General features: G+C 34.0%; 2 protein-coding genes across 7 annotated transcripts; both read left to right on the top strand.

Annotated features, from left to right (window-relative positions):
• Window positions 1-7,591: 7,591 nt before the first annotated feature.
• LOC106639904 (uncharacterized) lies at window positions 7,592-9,426 on the top strand. Its single transcript, XM_014353719.2, has one exon. It carries the CDS (start codon window positions 7,804-7,806, stop codon window positions 8,479-8,481), a length of 678 nt encoding a protein of 225 aa, XP_014209205.2. The 5' UTR covers window positions 7,592-7,803; the 3' UTR covers window positions 8,482-9,426.
• Window positions 9,427-13,331: 3,905 nt separating this feature from the next.
• Window positions 13,332-19,835, top strand: LOC106639877 (protein transport protein Sec24D-like). 6 transcript variants are annotated; one of them, XM_014353683.2, is made up of 16 exons: window positions 13,332-13,478; window positions 14,456-14,689; window positions 14,917-14,983; window positions 15,052-15,869; window positions 15,946-16,044; window positions 16,129-16,308; window positions 16,389-16,584; window positions 16,658-16,773; window positions 16,865-17,275; window positions 17,355-17,481; window positions 17,551-17,711; window positions 17,785-18,166; window positions 18,237-18,431; window positions 18,712-18,903; window positions 18,985-19,178; window positions 19,260-19,835. In XM_014353683.2, exons 2-16 carry the CDS (start codon window positions 14,465-14,467, stop codon window positions 19,398-19,400), a joined length of 3,504 nt encoding a protein of 1,167 aa, XP_014209169.2. In that variant the 5' UTR covers window positions 13,332-13,478; window positions 14,456-14,464; the 3' UTR covers window positions 19,401-19,835. The 6 variants fall into 6 exon arrangements, with proteins under 6 accessions (XP_014209169.2, XP_089452281.1, XP_014209168.2 ...); XM_089596155.1 differs by having other exon boundaries at window positions 13,346-13,365; XM_014353682.2 differs by lacking the exon at window positions 13,332-13,478 and adding an exon at window positions 13,718-13,766.
• The last annotated feature ends 486 nt before the right edge of the window (window positions 19,836-20,321 follow it).

Raw genomic sequence — 20,321 nt, 5'->3', positions numbered from 1 at the left:
AATCGATGTAGGAAAATAGAAGAATTGGTATTTTACATGAAATAATTCGTCAAGTCTATCAAAAAGATTATCAAACAACGATAAATTAAAATTTTTTTTATTTTATTAATGTAAAAAATTATGGAGATATAAAAATAACTGCTCTCCAATGTCATCAGCCCTTTACTCCTAAACTTTCACGGATTAAATTTTGGTCAATTTTTGCTTATGTGAAAAGGGAAAATATGCATATCTAATATTTTTTAACAATTTACCTGTATAGTATACGTATTATATACAAACACAAACGTTTTTGTCCAAAAATTTGGTATCCCAAATTTTACGTTAGCCTCAGGAATTTTTAATATTTATTTTCGCTATTGACAATCACTTGTAATACTAAGTTTAAACTTATTAAAAAAAAAAATGTTCTGATTCGTGAAAGATACAACTAACTCCCGCATGCTGTGAAATTTCGAACACATTTGGTTTGTGAATGACTCGTTTTTCGTACCGTCGATGCATATTACACACCATATACCGGTAACCGGTAATGAAGAGCTAAATCAAACATTCTATGGTACAGCACTCGCAGTCGATACTCTTGCGTTAGGCTGCATGTACTTCACGTAGTTTGTACGCTCTTGGAATTCCATCTCCTAAATTACCCCATCAACTTTGGGAAATTTCTATGGTATTAATAATCATTTTATAAAATAAATAAACTACTTATGAATGAACTTTTTTTTTGCGAGAAAAAACTGTATCATTACAATCATACTCATTAAAGAACTCTTCAATATATAGTAAGAATATAATATATTTAGATTCGCAATGTTTATTAAGTATTGACTATTGACTCATGACTCCTAACTCGTATATCTTGCGGTTCTACCAACCTTAATGCAATGGAGCCATACATTTGTCATCAAAACAATGAAAGCTCTAGAAACAAGTTCACTTTTATTAATTCTAGATCAATAGGGATATTTTAGGATCTTCACATTATTTGAAATCAGAGAACATACTGTATAATCTTGTACTTGAATGCAATTAAATTACACGATAGTAGTCGTAATGAAGCACTTGCAAGGATCTCGACAGATCATCTAATTAGTTATCGAGGATTTGTATTGGTAATTTAAAGAGGCAAACAGTAGTTTTTCAGTAGAAAATGTGGAGGGGTCTGGAGTAGAAATTCAAAGTAAATGTAAGAAATTCTCCATTCCGATGTCAATTTACTCCTTTGAGGACACAAAACGAGTCTGATTGCTGGATTTTGAAGTGCTTTGAAATTTATTATGCTAAGATCCCGCACATCGAGAGAGGAGGAAACCTCCATATTCCAATATAGGCCGTAACAAAATTTTGTATAACAGAAGGGGTTGGAATTGGCCCCCCATCAGGTCATGCGAAAAAGCTTAGGATTGCCCTTAGGAGCGCTCCCCCCTCAATTGATAGGTATCGATTACCTCTTATACATATGATTTTTAACACGTACAGTATATTTTTTTAGTTGATTTACTGAAGCTTTCAACTGAGATCACATCGAATGCTCCCTTGATAAAAAAAATAGAGATATCCGTTTTCATAGAAACACTTTTGAACTTCGGTGTTCACAAAGATGGGCTATCCACGCAGGATTTTCCTCAGCGGAAACCATACTATGACGAGGAAAAAATTTCCTTTAGTTTTAACCTTTTTCAAAGGTCTTAAGAAGGCATGAAGCTTCTATAGATCAGCGTGCTTTGTAGCCGTTTCCTTTGGGCATGAGCATTACGAAGTACTTTGACCAACCAAAGAGGAATAAACCTTAGTTGTATAGATCATTATAGAAAAACAGTAGAACTGCATTTATCAGGTAGGGCTTGTATAATTTTGTACGAGACCTTCTTTGTATCCTAGAGCTGAGTTGGTTTTCATACAATTACAAGCAACTTTAAATCGTTGTAATACATTAATTCTGAGTAGTTAAGTCATTATTGTTTTTACAGAGAAAGGTAGATTATTTATATTAGTAATTGAGAGGACTCAAAGTTAAATTGTTTAAAAAGTCTAATAAGATTTCATACCTTCGAAGAACATGAGCATTATTATAATTGGGATGGAATAATAACTTTCGAGTTGAATTTTCTCCAATTCAATTTATTTGAGAAATCATGAGAAGTTTCGAAAGGTATCCATCTAGTTTCTCAATATCCATGAGAGACTTGCCTGTTAACTGATAAGCTAATTTACAAAAAAAACTGGTAATTAATCTGTAAGACGTAATTCCAGTAGTATTTGTAACGTTTTGCAGTATTACTTTATTAATAATGAAATAAAAAATTCATTTTCGCTAATTCTTCAAAAACCAAGGAATTAAAAAATTTCCTTTGCTATCTGTCAATTAAATATCAATTTTCAATATACAAAACCTACTATCTTCATATAGTTCTTATTAAGGATTCGATGGTTTACTAGAAATACTAGGGAATTGTCGAGAAATACTTTACTCTATGCCTTAAGACTGAAATTTTAGTGTTTATGACGTTTAAAACTAGTTCTTTAAGAAATCGAGGAATAAAAAAACAATTTAAAAAGAGCCTAACCCTCGATTTTCAATACCTGTAAATTATTCCGCCTATCAATTAGAGATACAAAGATATTTATAATAAAGTAACATAGTTTTACTGTGTAAGACTGGATTTCTTGTGTAATTATGACACATTACGCTAGCTTTTAATAAATCAAAGCAACAAATATTAATTTATACGGGTGTATGTTCCTACTTTTCTGATACGCAATAAGGATCCACTTTTCAATTAGAGACACTATAGTAAATTAACACAAAAATTTAGTTTTATACTGTAAGAAACCGAAACTTTGAAAGTGTTTGTAATATTTTATACCAGTTCTTCAATAAATTTAGTAATTAATAGAAAATTTATTCATTAAGGGTATTAATCGCTGTTTTTTTGATACTTATGAAGGATTCACCTTTTAAGTAGAGATACTAGCAAATTATCGAAGAAACTTAGTTCCATGCAGTGAAATTGAAATTTTGTGTTTTTTACTTGTTATTCAGTTAACAAAGAATTAATTTTAGAAAGGTTATCGTTCCTACTTATTTGGTATCTATTAAGGATTATCCCACCAACGAGAGACACTGGAAAATCAATGAAAAAACTTAATTTCACACCTATGATGCTGGAATTTGAAGTATTTGTAACATTTTGTTCTAGTTCTTTAGTAAATCAAGGAATTAATGGCAAATTTAGAAGGTTTTCCATCTTTACTTTTTAATACCTTCTGAGGATTCAGTAGAGATATAAGGGTTATTGTGTTAATAAATAAGGCCAATTTACGGAAAAACTATTAGTCTTTGATATAAGATTCTAGTAGTGTTTGTGATATTTTATATTTTGTTCAACCGATAAAGAATTAAAAATAAATTTAGATGAATAACTGTTTCTTCTTTATTGCTGTATATCAAGAATACATACGTTAACTAGAGATACTAACGAATCTACGGTAAAAACAAAAAATTTGTTTCTCAAACCTAATGTTAGTTGATGGTTTTAACGTAATACGCCAGTTTTTTAACTAACAAATAACAAAAAATGATACTTTGGTGGAAGTTAATTATTATTTTTTGGTAAATTTTCTCTTGTCTTACTTAGTAAAATTAATCAATTTTTGTGTTTATACCTTATAGAATTGATTTACACTGATATCAGCATTAAATTATTTATAATGCTAAATTCAATTTGTTTTCCATTAGAATGAATTTACTTGATAGATGTTGTGTAGTACAAGCTGCTCCAGTAAAAGTTGAGCTTTAACATTGTTTTCGTCAAAGAATTTGTCAACTGTTATTTATAAAGGTGCTGTGATTTCTTAATTGCTTCGTTGCCGAATCGACAGTAAAAATAAAAAACAATAGATAAAAAATCTGAGTTAATTTTACTTTAGTGTACAACGCAATCACACTATTTGTTTCTAGAAACAACTTTATGTGGGCGTTAATACCATTTTTTTCACAAAATATTCTCTTAGCTATTAATACGTATTTAAAAAAATGTAAGCACAATAATTTGAATAGTAAACTGTTTGTATTGTAATAAATAAAATATTTTTACGTCTTTCATGATTTTTTTATAATCCATAGGTGTTTGTGCATTGCAGTAATACACAAGTATTATGATTGACAATTGATGAAATGATGGTATGAGTAGCGGATATCATAATTTAAACTGACTTTTTGTCATTCATTGGTAGAAGACGAAATTTGATTAATGCATGAAAAAATAACACTGTATACGGCGGATCTCGAAGCATGATACTCTCCTTTAATAATTCTTTTGAACCAAAACGATTTCATACGGTGGGAATGGATTAAACGGAAGAAAAACTGATGAGGATGAAGAAAAATAACATGATGAGGGTAGGAATAGTATTTTTTTAAGTTAAATTTAATGAAGACAAAGAACCAATTCAGTTTCTATAGATATAATATTCCTACAGAATATTTTCCAGTCATAATAAATGCCACGGCTATTAGAAATGTGATCGTGAATATTCTGTCTGCAAAGACGTGGTCAACGCAAGCACTGCGTGGGCGAGCACCTATCAATGTATTTTTGTTTTTTATGCGCAGTGTAGATCAGAAAGAAAAAAAATTTAATTTCCATACGCTTATTGACTAAAATTCAATATGGCCGGTTGTTTGTTCCAACTATCTAATTAGACATTTAGTTAAAACAGCACACGATAACGACTAAGTCTTTCTCCTTTTGCCACACCCTAATTAAGTCCGAGAGCCAGTGGACTATAACGGTTTGAGTAAAGGTTTCAAAGATAATTGTAGAAAGCGTAGCAAAAAATAAGAGTGAGCTGATTAATATTAAGAAAAATATCAACAGATCTTGGGCAAATGCCTTGGAAAAAAGAAAGTTTTCTTACTCTGAAAGTAAAAAAAAAAAAAAATAAATAAATAAGAGAGCAAGAAAAGTAAAGGAAATACGAGGAAGAGACTTTAAACAAAAACATAGAAGCTAGTCAAAGTGGGGTGACCGTAAATTCTTACAATTAGTAAAAAGTAGCATGTTAAATACCGTTATAGCGAGATCGGTAACAAATGCTAACTCAAGTTGAATTATCAAATTTAATACATATATTACTCATCACATCTTCAATTAATTAGCTTCGATAAATTATAAGGATTTTAGTTGTACCTTATGTTCCTAAAGCATTGCACACAACAATTTTAGTGTAATAGACAATAAACTACGTATACCTAAGTACATACTTAAGTTTATCTTGAATGTGGATAATCATGAGATCTTTATAAAACTTGGGGCACAGCTAAATTAACATCCAGGGTATAATAGGGTTCCATGGAGGCAAAATATTAATGATTGTATTTTTCTATTTTTGATACCGTAATATGAATGCTTACGGAGAGATGTCTTTCTATTATTTAGTTACTTATATCATAAAAAATAATAGTGAGCCTTGGACGCTGATTTTTTTTTAAATTACAAAAATATCTAACGGTCTTATTCTACTATACAAAAACCTAGAGGATGCCTGTGAGATAAGAAATAAATTACTAAGCGCAGAAACAACCGCCTAGGGTTACATTTTCACACGAGTGTGATAGTGATAGTGATAATTTTATTTGGCCGTGCCCCATCTGGCTCTTACCAAAACTAGTATGAGAGGAACAACCGGCTTACCAAACTGTAGAGTGATCTGCATTGCTATAGTGCGAAGGACACAACTACAAAGGCAGGGTCGTTTGGTATCCATGTGCAGTGTAACTCTGCGCGCCCAAGTCGGGTGATCACGTGACCTTATGTACTGCCATAATCATACTTACTACTACTGCGTAAACATGAAAACATGCCTTAAAGTCCATTTTTATGCTGAACCCCGGATGTGGAGGATATATCCCTACCATTTCTAGCGTAGTAGTCAACTGAGGTCCAAGGTACTTGTAGCCAACCACGAAAAGAAGAATCAACCGCTGTAATTGTTTTTATGTGACGTCATGAACGTTCTTTGCGCTGTAGAAGTTGGCTTCCAGCAGTTCCAGCGCATTTTGACGCAAGATGGCGAAAGCCAGCGGAATGGAATGTTTAATTATTGTACGAATCTTATTTTATGTATTATTAGGTACACCCGAGCCATGGAAGACAAAGACTGTAAACCTGACGAAAATGGCGATAGACATACAACCCTGATCTGATGTCCATCCGGTTTGTCAACAAATGTTATTGGAGGTCACGGTTTTCATGGGTTATCATAAGTTGTGATAGTTTGTTGACAAATCGAATGGATGGATACAGATCATGCAAAGTCCCACTAACTGTACCCTACTGTACCTCCCATGAAATCTTCGCCCGCTGCTTAGCGTAGTCGTTACTGATAGTTTAACCTAGAAAACTATGGCTACACATGTATTAGTTGTACGCAGCTAACGCCATTTTGTCATCAAAATGATGATTTCCTAGAAACAGTTGCGTAAATAATAATGCACAACATCATTTAGCCGCCATTATGGTTATAGTGTAAAGCGTGTGCTGCACTGTAAAAAGAGAACCTTTGAACACAGGAGTCCCCACTAATTTACTAGACCAAAGGTACATGAAATAACATAATGTTTTATATTTATTATATCTAATATATTAAATTATTATGTATTACGTATAATATATATACATTATATGTTACATACTACAAGTATACTTGTTGACTTATACCAATATGAAACCACACGGTATCGACTGGACGTAGTTTTTTTAACATCTCGTCAAAATACACCTTGAGACTGAGTCTCAACTTGAGACTAAACCGGAAATTGAAAAAAACTAAAAACAAAGGGAAGTCTTGAACAGTGAGGAGGTGTATTGTGTAGCCTATTCCGAATTTCGCAAATTAAATCCATGCTTTTTTTGGGACATTGGCAATGAAAAAATTTGGATGAATATTATAAATATTCAAATAACACCATGATACAAAAACTATATCAATTGTGCTCCGTCAGCTAAGTCACGTGACTATTCTAAGCGCGTAGCCGCGTAAGGAAAATATCGCCGTGTCTCCCTCGCACTGATGGCTAATGATCACGTAACCCAACGATTAGGAATTGCCAAAATATCACGGGAAATTTTGTCTATTCAGATGATAAGTTGTAGTATCACGGTATGAACAAAATAATGTGAAATAATTTAACGAACGTATGAGCCACTTACTTAAACATTGAAGAGATGCACACAAACGTCCGGACGTGGATCAGGTGTATGTACAAATATTTTTAAACAAACACATATACCTATTACCTACATCCTAGAATAGACATAATATCCTCTCTGCAGCATCGCGCTCTCCTGAATAAGTATATTTTATTGCAGAGTTCTGTGACGTCGTGTTACATCAGAGCACGAGGTCGCGCACACACACAGACTCCGTGCCCATGTATGTGCGACTGTGCATGTTCACATTTTTCGCGATTTGACGTCATGCAACACGACGACGCATTGGTGAGGGACGGTCAAAAGCAAAACAGTAAAAAGCGCGGGCAGTTCGGAGAAAAGTAAGTATATACATGTCCTACAAGCTATAGCTGCGACAATTTCCCGCCGGCGCTCCATCAGAGAGCAGTAAGCCACCAACTCGGCAACTTTGACGCACGTGCTTGCCGTGAAGTGAATATATCCTAACCTAGACATCCGGCGAAAAAGCCACGAGCTTACACGCAGGTATTTTGAAGCCCTGAAGCCCAGGTCAACGTCGACGCTGCCCTTCGAGGAAATTTATATAAATTAACCAAAATTCAGGATGCGCCGTTCATCTTCCAAGGTACAGAAGGGCAAGAAGTCAGCTCATGATGATACTGACGAAGCGGTGGTCATGGATGACTCCGTAAAAGCTGACAATGGAGGTGAAGTTGAAACGTTGAGTTCCGCTAAGAAGCGTACTTCACGAGGAAACGCTAAGGACAACGAGGACAAGAACGGCAGCGAGAAACAAGGTAACAGAAAATCGCTCAACAAAAGGAAGAGTGATAGCAACGGTTCCGAGTTGGAGGTGGAAAAGCCTGCGGAGAAGAAAAAGAAGGGTAAATCAGAGGTTGGAAATAACGAGAGTCATGACGATGAAAGCGAGAAAGTCAAAGGCAACGGAAAATCGCCATCCAAGAGTAAGAAAAAGGGCAAAGCTTCCAAAAAAGAAGAAGATGAGAGTGATGACGGTGAGGAGTACGAGGTGGAAAAAATTGTGGATCAGCGTACAATCAAAGGTATGCGTCAGTTCCTCATCCGTTGGAAAGGATACTCCGCAGATGCAGATACTTGGGAGCAAGAAACAAAATTAAACTGTGATAGGCTCATCGAAGAATTCCTAGCTGAACAGGAGGAAAATGAAAAATCTGCTGTTAAAGAAACAAAAGAAAAAGGTAAACCGGAATCTGCAAAGAAAGCCAAAAGCAAGAAGCCTGCCAGAAGAAGCATGAAGTAAAAAGTTTGAGAAGCATACGAATCGTCCAAATTTTATTGGTAAGTTTATGAAAACATTGAAAAAAAAAAAAAAAAAAAAAAAAAAATCAAAGACACTGAACGTTAATAATAAGTACCGTTACTACTAAGGAACCAATTAACTGTATGCTTATAATTAAGTTTTCTTTCTGAAGTAAGAAACAAAAATTATACTTATTTTAAATATAAGTTTTTTTTAATCACTAGATTGAAAAAACTTTCTGTGAAATATTTTTCTTAATACTTTATTGTATTGCTTTGTTTCATCAATGTTATAGTTGTAAAAAACTTATGATTTCGTCAAATATTTTAAGTGACTCAGATGAATAATTTGACTTGATGCAGATAGTAAAAATCAGTAATTACTTTCAAAAATATGGCTGCATATATTATATTACATTTTACCCAATTGTTCTAGAAAACATCAACTTATATTGTAAACTTGATTAGATTATCAGACTCACTAAGTAGAAAATGTCATAAGAAATTTTCATCAAAATGTTTTTGTTCAAAAATCATCTGCGACAGAGTGTTTATTGAAATACAAACAACTTATGAAAATAAGATTTTCAATCATATGACTAAAATAGTACACTCTGTATACTATGTTTGCGTCGTTATAATAAATTATTTTTATGTGATTTCCTGGTATTCAAATTAAAATGTGACAGTTTACCTAACGAATAGTTCAGCCAAGTTCTCAAATTAATGTTAAAAATCATATTGTTCAAAACAAATTAACTTCAGCAAGCAAACACTTTCATGACATGTAAATGTAATTTAAAAACTTTTTATCGCAAGCCTCATAGATGGACCTATTGTAAACTTGAGTTCATGTATCAATTAGTTTCTGAAATTAAAATGTATAAAGCATTTTGAACCTGTATGTAAGTTTTTACTGTTTCATCAATAAATTTTTTTTTTTAAATCAATGTAAACATTAATTTTCCAAAACATACCTACATTATAAAATATTTTGTTTAAATGGTAGAAAAAACAAACTTTTGTAACCCAGTGTAGTATCACTTGATCTTTGGTACCATTTATTCAAGTAATCTATTGTAAATGATGTTTCTCAAAACTTTACAAGGTAAATTTCTCACAACTTCAATTATGTTAATCTTAATTATCAAATTATCTAATGGGTTGAAAATATGAAAGCTGCCATCCGATAAAGTACTATTTTTATAAATTTTACATCTATAATGGTACTACATGTTGAATGAGTGCACTCAAATTGTTTGAATGCAGATTAATGTTACTGTCAATTTTTTTTCAATTCAACAAGTACATGGCTCTATACATTTGACATGAGTTATTTAAATAAATGTTGTATTCAACACTAGACTATTGTCAATGGTTAACACAAAAGACCCAGACTACTGATCATCTGAACTCTCACAATTATGTAATCTTTTAGCCTTACATATTCTTTGTAAACTGAAATACATTTTGTATAAATTAAATAAATAATATACTAAATCATTGTAGTAATTTATCATAGAAGTAAGAAATTATTTTTGAGTCAATTTTCATGTCATTTACTTGCATAACTAGTACAAAGAGAGTTTGTTATTCATGAAAATTTGATAGCAGATTTGTCAAAATGTATACCAATGAGATCAACAGGTGAATCAAAAGTGAAGCCCATTCCAAGACAGAATGAGTACATGCAACTGATGACTGCATGGATGATCAGCCAAGATTATTTAGTTAGAAATTTTGTTGTCCATGTTTAATAATCTGATTTGTTGTTAGAATTCAAATTAATACTGTTAACTAATGGTAACTTAAGATTAGTACATTAGCAAGTAAAACTGTAATTTAATCTCAAATATATTAACAATATAGACTCTACTTTGAAAAGCTCATAAACTAACTTTAGATCACTTGAAGTAAAAAATTCATAATTTTCAATGTGCTCTCAAAAAAAAAAAGAACAACTTTTTATGGCAATATTATAATCGAGTTAAAATGGCCGAATCTACTAATGAATTTCAAATAACTTTTAAATAGATTACTACAAAGCAAATTTGAATGCCCCCCTCCCTCATAGCGAATGAGTTTTAAAACATTAAAACAATCTCATTACGGCTCATGCTTACTTTTTTGAAATCCTATAAAACTATGTACAAGAAATTTATTTCCATAATTTTTTTCATAGACTTGAGGTCAATCACAAGGAAACGTTTGGAAAGTAAGTTGCTGAATAACTTATTACTTAATCTCAGAAATCTTATATTTCTATTTTTATTTTATTATTATATTTTTATTTTCTTTGTAAAGACCAGTATTATATCAGTACACAATAAATTTTTACTCAAAACGTGTGAGGGACATACCTATATAGAGTAACAGATATGTCATCATGTTGCTTATGAAAAAATCAGAGAAATTAGATGTTTCTTCCTACCAATTGCTTTTTGGTTTTTCAAAACTCCTAGTCATGGTTTTTCATTTGTTTTTTGGACTATGAATTTACGAAATATTTGAATCAACTGCATATTCCATACAATTAAATTAGTTGGGTTGTTGTGTTTGACGAACAATAGCGCCCTTCATACATACAATTGGATCATTTAACGAAAAGTGCCACATATTATAATGAGCGGAATAGGAATTAAAAAATTTATTTCGAATTTATTAATAATTTTTTTTTCAGTATTGTACACCAGATCAAAACTAACTAGAAATTTGTCATTGTTGCCATGTTCAAAAAAATCTATGTTAATTCAAATGTGTACTACGATTTTTTTTAAATACATTCCATTTTATGTGTACGTAATCCAAAAGAGGAATCAGCTTAATAGCGTCTAGACCCGTGGATTGTTCAATGTGCCATTCGCGCATGGGTCTACAAAATAATCACACTTCAGCAACTTTTAAAGATAATTTAACTTTTTGAATGCAATTTGAAGTACTTGGGGCATCAAATGGAACTCATCACTTGACACCCGTCAAAAGAATTACGTATACTGAGACTGTTGAAATTAATAGAGTTGTTCAGAAAACTAGTAGTTAGGAAGAATACAAAAAATTTCATTGTTGATTAGGTGAGTCAGGTGGATTATTGAAAAACATGAGACGCGTATATTTTTTTTCTTTCGCATAAATAACAACTTACGAAAATAAAGGAGTGACATTGCCTTGTAGTAAAACGTTTACATTTAAAACGCTCTTATCACGTCACTTCGTTAATCAAGCAAATGTAACTCACTGTATTTCAATGTTGATAAAAAAAAAAAGGTGTTTAATATTTTTGACAATCTACCTGGCAGGTTGAATTATTTTTTTTCTTCCATTAAGTAATATGTCATCTTTTTTTTTTTTTTTCACTTCTTAGCAACATCGGCATCAATATTCGATTTCAGACAACATTATGTCATCTAGTAAGTATTTTAGCTAAACAAGACTAAGTCAAAAGTCAGTTGGTGATATTGTATCAGATTTCAGATGGAGGAATTTGCTGAAAATAAAAATAATTGTAGTTTGACGTACATTGAGTATTACAGAGAAATGTACGTTTACCGAATTTTCTTTCTCTCATCGAAATTGTTGTTCCTATAATTTATGATATACAAACAGAAGTAAGCATTAATTGAGGCCTATTACATTTTTTTGTGAGCCGTTGTGAAGAGGAAAGCCCTGGATTGTTAAAATTAATCGAAGGGTTTCTGAGACGTGACTGATTTTACACACTCAGAAACATTTTTTTTATGATTGTTTTTATCTTGAATACTATAAGAAATACATATTTTTCAGAAAACTTTATATTTTACAACCTTTCTAAATCAAAGCAAAATACAAAAAACTGCAAATAAACGTAAGCAAATTCTAAAATATTTTGTTTGAAAATTGAAAATAACTGGAACATATTATGAACAAGTAAAACTTTAAAAAAACTAAAAAACATTGTGAGGATAACTGTTAGAATTATTATAAGAAAATAAAAAAATATTTGAAAGAAAAAATATAAATAACTGTTACTACCGTAAAGACAACAGATAGCGTATTTGTTTTTTTTCACATTATTTTCACTATTACATACTGTTAAATGTATTTCAAATACTTTTTTTTTTTCTAAATTTTCTTCTTCAACACGATAGCTGTTGAATACCTTGTTTTAAGTACTTTTACTCCCGCACTTCGCCATGTATCTCTATTTTTTTTACCACTTTTACTTTTTTATTAACTGGAGCAAAACGTGTACGGCCATACAACTCCTGTTGATGTTTACCAGTTGAAAAAAATTGTTTTTACTCACTAATTTGTGAATTAAAGTAAAAATTATAAAAAAATGTGACGTAAAAACATTTATCCCAAAAATTTGATATCCACCTGGTGGTACCAGCCGGTTTTTTGCAAAACTTACTACCGATCAAATCCAACAGATTTTGTTTTCGTTATTTGTTGGTCATCGAATAGGGTAGAGGGATAAAATTGCAATGAGTTTTGTCAATTTGGAAACAACATTTAAAAGCAACTTCTCAAGAGTAAAAGCCGCTGCTTGATTGGCGCAAAGGAAGCGCTTGTATCCACACACGGGTAGATATACATAAACCAAACGAGCATAAAATATATTAATCATCAACCCGGATATCCCTTTTTTTACTCAATCCACCAACAAAAATCACCATCCCTACCACATGGGGATGCCCCTTGGGCGCAATTTTTCCCCGAAAAAAAGAAACAATACGCGTATGACCGCAAAATCTGTCAGCAAAATTTTTGTCTTGCGTGGGCGACAGAGAGAGAGAGAGAGACACAGACTAGGTATAGTTGTGAAGAAAGCCGCTACTACGGCAACGTGGTAATTCACACTGCTCTGCCCGAGTGTGCAGTGCAGTGCGTACACTTACGCCTTTTTGTTAGTTGATATATTTTTCTACGTTCCCGTGTACATGTGACATTGTTATTTTTTCTGTCAAAGACAATTGTTCAAGTCCCTTGTTATGTGTAAATCGAGATTGTATTGAAAATGTGAGTATGTGCAGTGTGCAGTCTTGTGTCGCGATAATATCGAATGTCGAGTTTTACATACGTGGCGTTTTCCTATACGTGACCCTTGCATGCTATCCTGCTAATACAGCAAAGCACGTTTGACAGTTGTTGTCACTCTCCAAAATATACCATTTGTTTGCAACGTGCGACTAATCGTTTTAATACTGTTCTAATGTGTCAATCAAATAAATATTTGTTATAATGTACGCCATTTTATGCAGTGTTTCTCTCTGTTTGTTTGACAATTTTATGTATCATTGGAGAGAGGTAAGAAGCTCGGATCGCAAGCGTGAACGGGGTTTATTACACACGTATGTTTACTCACATGTATGTACACACATGGCCACTTGCAAAAATTGCAGACTCTCACCATTCTAAAATGCAGAAATTCATTGCATTCGCGCAACACCAAAGCATTATAACACATGTGTTGTCTGGTGTAATTTTTTTTTCAAGTTCACTCTTATTTTTTTTAAATTGATTGGTTCAGCAGAGAAAAGTTTTTTCCAACAAATAAGTACTTCAAAAAAAAAAAAAAAAACATTGTGCCTCAACAAAATTTTTATAAGTATTACTCTAATTTGTTGTCTAAATTTTTCTCGAGTGACATATTCTAGTAAATTTTTTGATCGTGATTGCTATACTTAGATTTTAAACGACGTGAGTGGGTATTGGGGACCAACATCTGTTTTTGTATCCTGCTTGGTTTTTTTTTTGTTCAAAATGAAATTTAAAACGCGGCTTCTATCTTGCCATATGTTTGAATGCTTAGTTTACTTATTTTAATTGATTTATAAAGCAGATAAAAGAGGGAACATTTTCGTTGGGTGATGTTTTAATGTAACGATATTACGTGCATATGGTAGAATCTTTTTTACTATTACCGAAAACGTGATACTGAACGTAACTGAAAAATTATCAAAATTCTAAAATATTGCATCTTTTTTTATTTTTAGATTTAAAAAATGAATCCTCAGTATTTGCAACAACAAAGTTCGTTCTATGGAGGACAGCCACCAAACTTGCCTTATGAAGAACCCAACGCCAATTATCCATCAAAAATTGCCTCTGATGCACAGTCTCTGCCTCAACAAAAATCTGCTCCACCTTTGCCACAGTTAAATCAAAACAATCTTGTGGACCAAATGTCTAGTGTATCTTTGACTGATCCTCAAAAACCTCTTTCCACGGTAAGTGCCTTTTTTTGAATAAAGATAATGTTATTATAAAAAAAATTCCAAATTTGATTTATTGTAAAAACAAATGGAATTGTAAAAAAAAAATTTCATCGTTTTTAAAAATATCTAAATTATGATCTAACGTTTATTTTCTGATTGGTAACATTTTAAAAACTGGTCACCATTGAATCTAACAAATTAAGCATATTAGCATAACATCGACCAAATTATTTTTGCAGCAAAATTCATCAGCCCAGAACCATTTCGTGAATGGAGTTAGTAATCGGAATCATTATCCTCCACAAGGTACAATTAAAATTGACCAAATTCAAATTCCAACGTCACGAACATTATTAATACAATCAACTCAACAGGTACACCAGATGGAAATCATGCAGCTGCAGATAAGCCTGTTACTGCACCTCCCCCTTCACAAACGTCCAGTCTTCCATTTCCACAAGGATCTTCAGGAACACCTCAGTTTCCTGGTCAACAGTATTCAACACAGCCGCCTAACTTAGGATTACATTCTGGACCAAACATTCCCAAGAGCATGCCTCAAACTGCAGCCAACCAAAATCAATCACATTTACCTGGCCCACCTATTTCAGGTCAGCAACAACAGCATGGCTCAGTAGGCAATCAAATGAACAAACCCATGAGTCAAGGACCAATGGGGGTTCAATCTGGGCCAATGCCCCACATGCCAGGCAATCACAACTCATCCGGTTCACCAATGCATGGACAAAACCTCCAGGGTCCACAAAATCTATCCAGACCTCCACTTCCTAGCCAACAAAACAATTTAGCAGGACAGCAAAGTTTATCCGGGCCGCAATTCAATCAACCACCAGGTCCTCAGAATTTATCTGGACCACCCATGCTCAATGCTCAAACCTTAGCTGGACCTCCAAGGCCAGGTCAACCTAATTTCTCTGGACCCCCAATGCCAGGGCAGCAAAACCTATCAAGACCTCCATTACCTGGACAGCAGACATTGTCAGGACCTCCTATGCTGGGTCAACAAAACTTGTCGGGGCCGCCTCTGCCAGGCCAGCAAACTTTTGCACCAGGTCCCTATCAAAATCAAATGCTTGGGCAACAGCCTTACCCACCCGGTCCTCCATTACCGGGACAACCAAGTGGCATGAATCAAGGATTTCAACAACCAGGCTTTGGTCCAGGCCAACCTGTAAGATAGGAACTTTCAATTACGCATTTAAAATGAATTAAAAATTTTGATTTGCTAACGAAAATTTTGTTGTCAGCCAATATATCAAAATCAGCCTGGCTCATATCCTGGAGGATACCCAGCGAATGCTCAGGCCCAGAATAAGAGACTAGATCCTGATAACATGCCGAATCCTGTAAGATTCTCTGCACACCAATCACAATTGAGTATCCATGGACTCACGGATTTTTTTCATTAAAAATGTTGATGTCCCTTGCAGATTCAAGTTATTCAAGATGACCAAAAGATGAAAGGTGGAGATTTCATAACGAATCAGAGGGGATTGGTTCCTCCGCTAGTGACAACGAAATATGTAGTCCACGATCAAGGAAACGCATCTCCAAGATTCATTAGGTCATCAATGTACACTGTTCCTACAACGGCAGACATACTAAAGCAAGTGAGTATGACACAACAATTTTCATTGTCCTTAACGAGTTTTTGAAAACCAATTGTTTGACATCTTCTGCACGACATCAGGCACAATTTCCATTTGGAATTATTTTAAGTCCAATGGCTCAAAGCGAAGAGGGCGAGATGGAACCGCCTATCGTTGACATGGGTGAAATCGGGCCTGTTAGATGTATTCGTTGTAAAGCTTACATGTGTCCTTTCATGCAATTCATTGATGCTGGAAGGCGGTTCCAGTGTATGTTTTGTAAAGCCACTACTGAAGGTAACCCGAAATTGTTAGTACTTTTTCAATCATTTTTCACGTAATTAATTCTTAACATGATCTTTTTATCCAGTTCCACAAGAGTACTTCCAACATTTAGATCATACCGGCCAAAGAATGGACCGATATGAGAGACCAGAACTAAGGCTGGGAACGTTCGAGTACGTGGCAACAAAATTGTATTGTAAAGTACGTAGAAATCCAAATATTTGAACTCAATTTTATTTCATTAAAAAAAAAAAAAAAAAAAAAAAAAACTATGTTGACTTTATTTTTTTAGGACAATACTTTTCCGAAACCACCAGCAATTATTTTTGTGATCGATGTCTCTTACAACAATATTAAATCAGGTTTAGTAAATCTCCTCTGTTCACAAATGAAAGAAATGATTCGCCATCTTCCTGTTGATATGTACCAATCAAAGTCAAACATGAAAGTTGGTTTCATAACGTACAACCATTCCGTTCATTTTTACAATTGCAAAGCCAATTTGGCACAGCCCCAGATGTTGTACGTTGGAGATGTGCATGAGGTGTTTATGCCACTTTTGGAGGGTTTCCTTGTTGATCCCGAGGAAAGTGAGGCAACGATCGACAGTTTAATGGCACAAATTCCCGTCATGTTTGGGGATACTCGAGAAACAGAATGTAATTTGGGACCAGCTATTCAAGCAGGATTGGAGGCCCTTAAGGTAAGAACAGGAATTTCCAATTATTTTGTTGAACACTAAAATGTCGTAAGTTATTTATGTTTTTTAACCATATTTCTAGGCTTCCGAATGCGCAGGAAAACTACTTGTTTTTCAATCTTCACTGCCCAGCTCAGAAGCTCCAGGAAAACTGAAAAACCGTGACGATCGTAATGTTCTTGGAACTGAGAAGGAAAAAAGTGTCCTAGGTAAATTGCTTTCTATAATCATCTTGCTAACGCAAAATTCCTTCTGAAATTGTAAAATTTTAATTTCAGCTCCTCAGACAAATTTTTACACCACTTTGGGCCAAGAGTGCGTGACCGCCGGATGCTCCGTCGACTTGTTCTTGTTTAACAATTCGTACATAGACGTTGCCACCACTGGCCAAGTCGCAAGAGTCACAGGCGGCGAAGTTTACAAATACACATATTTCCAAGTAACTATTCATACTTAACAATTGTGTTAAAAAGACTTTCTTAACTTGTAAATGTTTGTTTAAACGTCAAAAGGCTGACATAGACGGTGAAAGACTTATCACAGACATCATAAACAACATCAGCCGACCAATCGCGTTCGACGCCGTGATGCGCGTCCGTACTTCGACGGGTGTTCGGCCGACGGACTTCTATGGTCACCTACACATGCCCAACACAACCGATGTTGAGCTAGCCAGTCTAGACAGCGACAAAGCCATTGCAATCGAGATACAGCACGACGACAAGCTCACAGACGACGAGGGCGTTTTCATTCAAGCAGCTCTGCTCTACACTTCCTGCGGTGGTGTCCGGAGACTACGGATCATCAATCTGAGCTTGAGGACTTCTTCGATGATGGCTGAGCTCTACAAATCCTGCGACTGTGACGCCTTAGTGAATTTCCTTCTCAAACAGAGTAAGTTGACTCTTTAAGTTGGATCAGTGTGTTGGAATGAAAACTACATTACTTCCATTGTTTTGTACAGGCGTGAACAAACTGGTCGAGTATTCTCCAAAGGCAATACGAGATGCTTTGACTTCCAAGTGCGCTCACATCCTAGCCACTTACAGAAAGCACTGCGCCTCGCCATCAACTTTTGGACAGCTGATACTTCCCGAGTGCCTTAAGCTCTTGCCCCTCTACGCCAATAGCTTGTTGAAGAGCGATGCAATCACTGGAGGTCAGTTTTATGTCGATTTCGTACAAACTTTGTACTAAGGCATTCAGTATATTAGCCGAAGTTTTTACCTTATTGACATACATCTTCACTAAAGTCCAAAGATCACGCACTGCAACTTTTCTGCCTTGATTTGCACTTTCTGATTATTTGAAAAAATAACTGTAAAGTTATTAATGAAAATGGGTTAAACTAAGGCTGTTGGTGAAATAAAACTCCCGCTGATGTGCTGAATGTCCTAATGATTTCTCGATATTGACGTTTGTCAATTTTGTGATTTTAGGTGCTGGAATAACAGTTGATGAAAAATCGTATATAATGATGTTGGTGTCCTCGATGCCAATCACAGAAACTGTCTTTCACGTCTATCCGCGGCTCATTTCTTTGTACGATGCTGATGCCGCGAGCAACGAAATACCTCCTGTAATGCGTTGTTCGATCGAAAAATTCCAAGACAACGGGGTATATCTACTAGGTAGGTCTCATGTAAATTCAAGAATCAAATTTTTATATTTTTTTTAATGAAAACAATAATTTTTTTTTTTTCATTTTTCAGAAAACGGAATTCACATGTTCCTGTGGCTCGGCTTAAATGTGAATCCTCAATGGGTCCAAGCTGTTTTTGGAGTTGCCTCAGTAGTGCAAGTTGACACAGACAAAACTACTCTTCCTGTTCTGGACAACTCTTTGAATCACTGGATTAGAGACATTATCGCACAAGTTCAGAGCAACAGGCGTTATTGCATGCGAGTGAGTATTAATCCGTAAAACGTTTTATAACACGGTCATGTGGTTGCTAAATATTATTAATTGACGTTATTTTATTTGTAGTTAAGATTGGTAAGACAGAGAGACAAAGCAGAATCGGTGATGCGTCAATTTTTGGTAGAAGACCGTGGTATCGATGGCAGCCCAAGTTACATTGACTACTTGTGTCACATGCACAAAGAAATCCGACAACTTTTAAGTTAATGTAAACGAAATTCACCATTGCACAAATTAAAAAGTAAAATTTTTTCAACACTTGTGGTATCCTTACACCGTGGTACCATACATATTACTTGGTACAGAAAAATATTTGCAAAGAAATTTTTGTTTATCTCTGTTTGAGAACACATAAAAAACATTTCATAAAAATTTGTCAAACTGGTTTTAAACATATAACACAGGCGAATTTGTTGATGGCAAACAATGTTCTCCAAATCATTGAATGATATTCAAAGATTTATCTGATTCCGTGAAAGTGTAACTCCAGAATGATAGTGGATGTGCCAGATGATATATTGTATGGGTGAACATCAGTTTTTAAAGTGGTAATTGAAAATCTTGATATATTTTTATATGATAACTAGCATGTTTGCAGTAATTAGATGAAACGAAGCATTTTCAATAGAAATTATAACAAGTTGGGTCTTTGTATTGATTTATATTATTATTATTATTACATTATCATTATTTTATGTTAATTTTAATAAACAGTAAAAAATTGTTGAAAACAAGTGACAACTGACTTATTTTTTCTCCAAACCAATCTTACCGTGTATCATTTTTGCTAAAAAATACGTATTGCATATGTTTTTCCACCTTATTAATTATCAGACTCGTCAGCTATCTTTTAAATAAAATTATGGTAACTATACCCCTACGTGTTACCATCTACCAACGAAAATGAGCCCAGATGGATGAACCGTTTTCTCGCCAAGGGCCAAAAACCATGTTTTTTGACATTTTTTTATTTTTTTTTTTATTTGTTCAACTCTCTTTCTTATTGTATCCATGTACCCCTCAATATTCACACACAATTTCAACAAGATAAGTCGTTAACTTTTAGCGAACTCCTGTACACGAAATGTGTAAAAAGTGGTCCTTCCGAAAAACGTCCATACAAAAATC

The sequence above is a fragment of the Copidosoma floridanum genome, unplaced genomic scaffold, assembly GCF_036245765.1.
Source record: "Copidosoma floridanum isolate Cflo_tuat_1 unplaced genomic scaffold, Cflo_Japanese_pri ptg000030l, whole genome shotgun sequence".
NCBI classification, from domain to species: Eukaryota; Metazoa; Arthropoda; class Insecta; order Hymenoptera; family Encyrtidae; genus Copidosoma; species Copidosoma floridanum.
This window is presented reverse-complemented; position numbering and strand designations above follow the sequence as displayed.

Bases quoted from the DNA above. Each gene is read 5' to 3' on its own strand.
- LOC106639904 (XM_014353719.2), top strand. From the start codon at position 7,804: ATGCGCCGTTCATCTTCCAAGGTACAGAAGGGCAAGAAGTCAGCTCAT.
- LOC106639877 (XM_014353683.2), top strand. From the start codon at position 14,465: ATGAATCCTCAGTATTTGCAACAACAAAGTTCGTTCTATGGAGGACAG. The intron at 14,690-14,916 runs GTAAGTGCCTTT...TTATTTTTGCAG, and splicing joins CTCAAAAACCTCTTTCCACG to CAAAATTCATCAGCCCAGAA. The intron at 16,774-16,864 runs GTACGTAGAAAT...TTATTTTTTTAG, and splicing joins CAACAAAATTGTATTGTAAA to GACAATACTTTTCCGAAACC.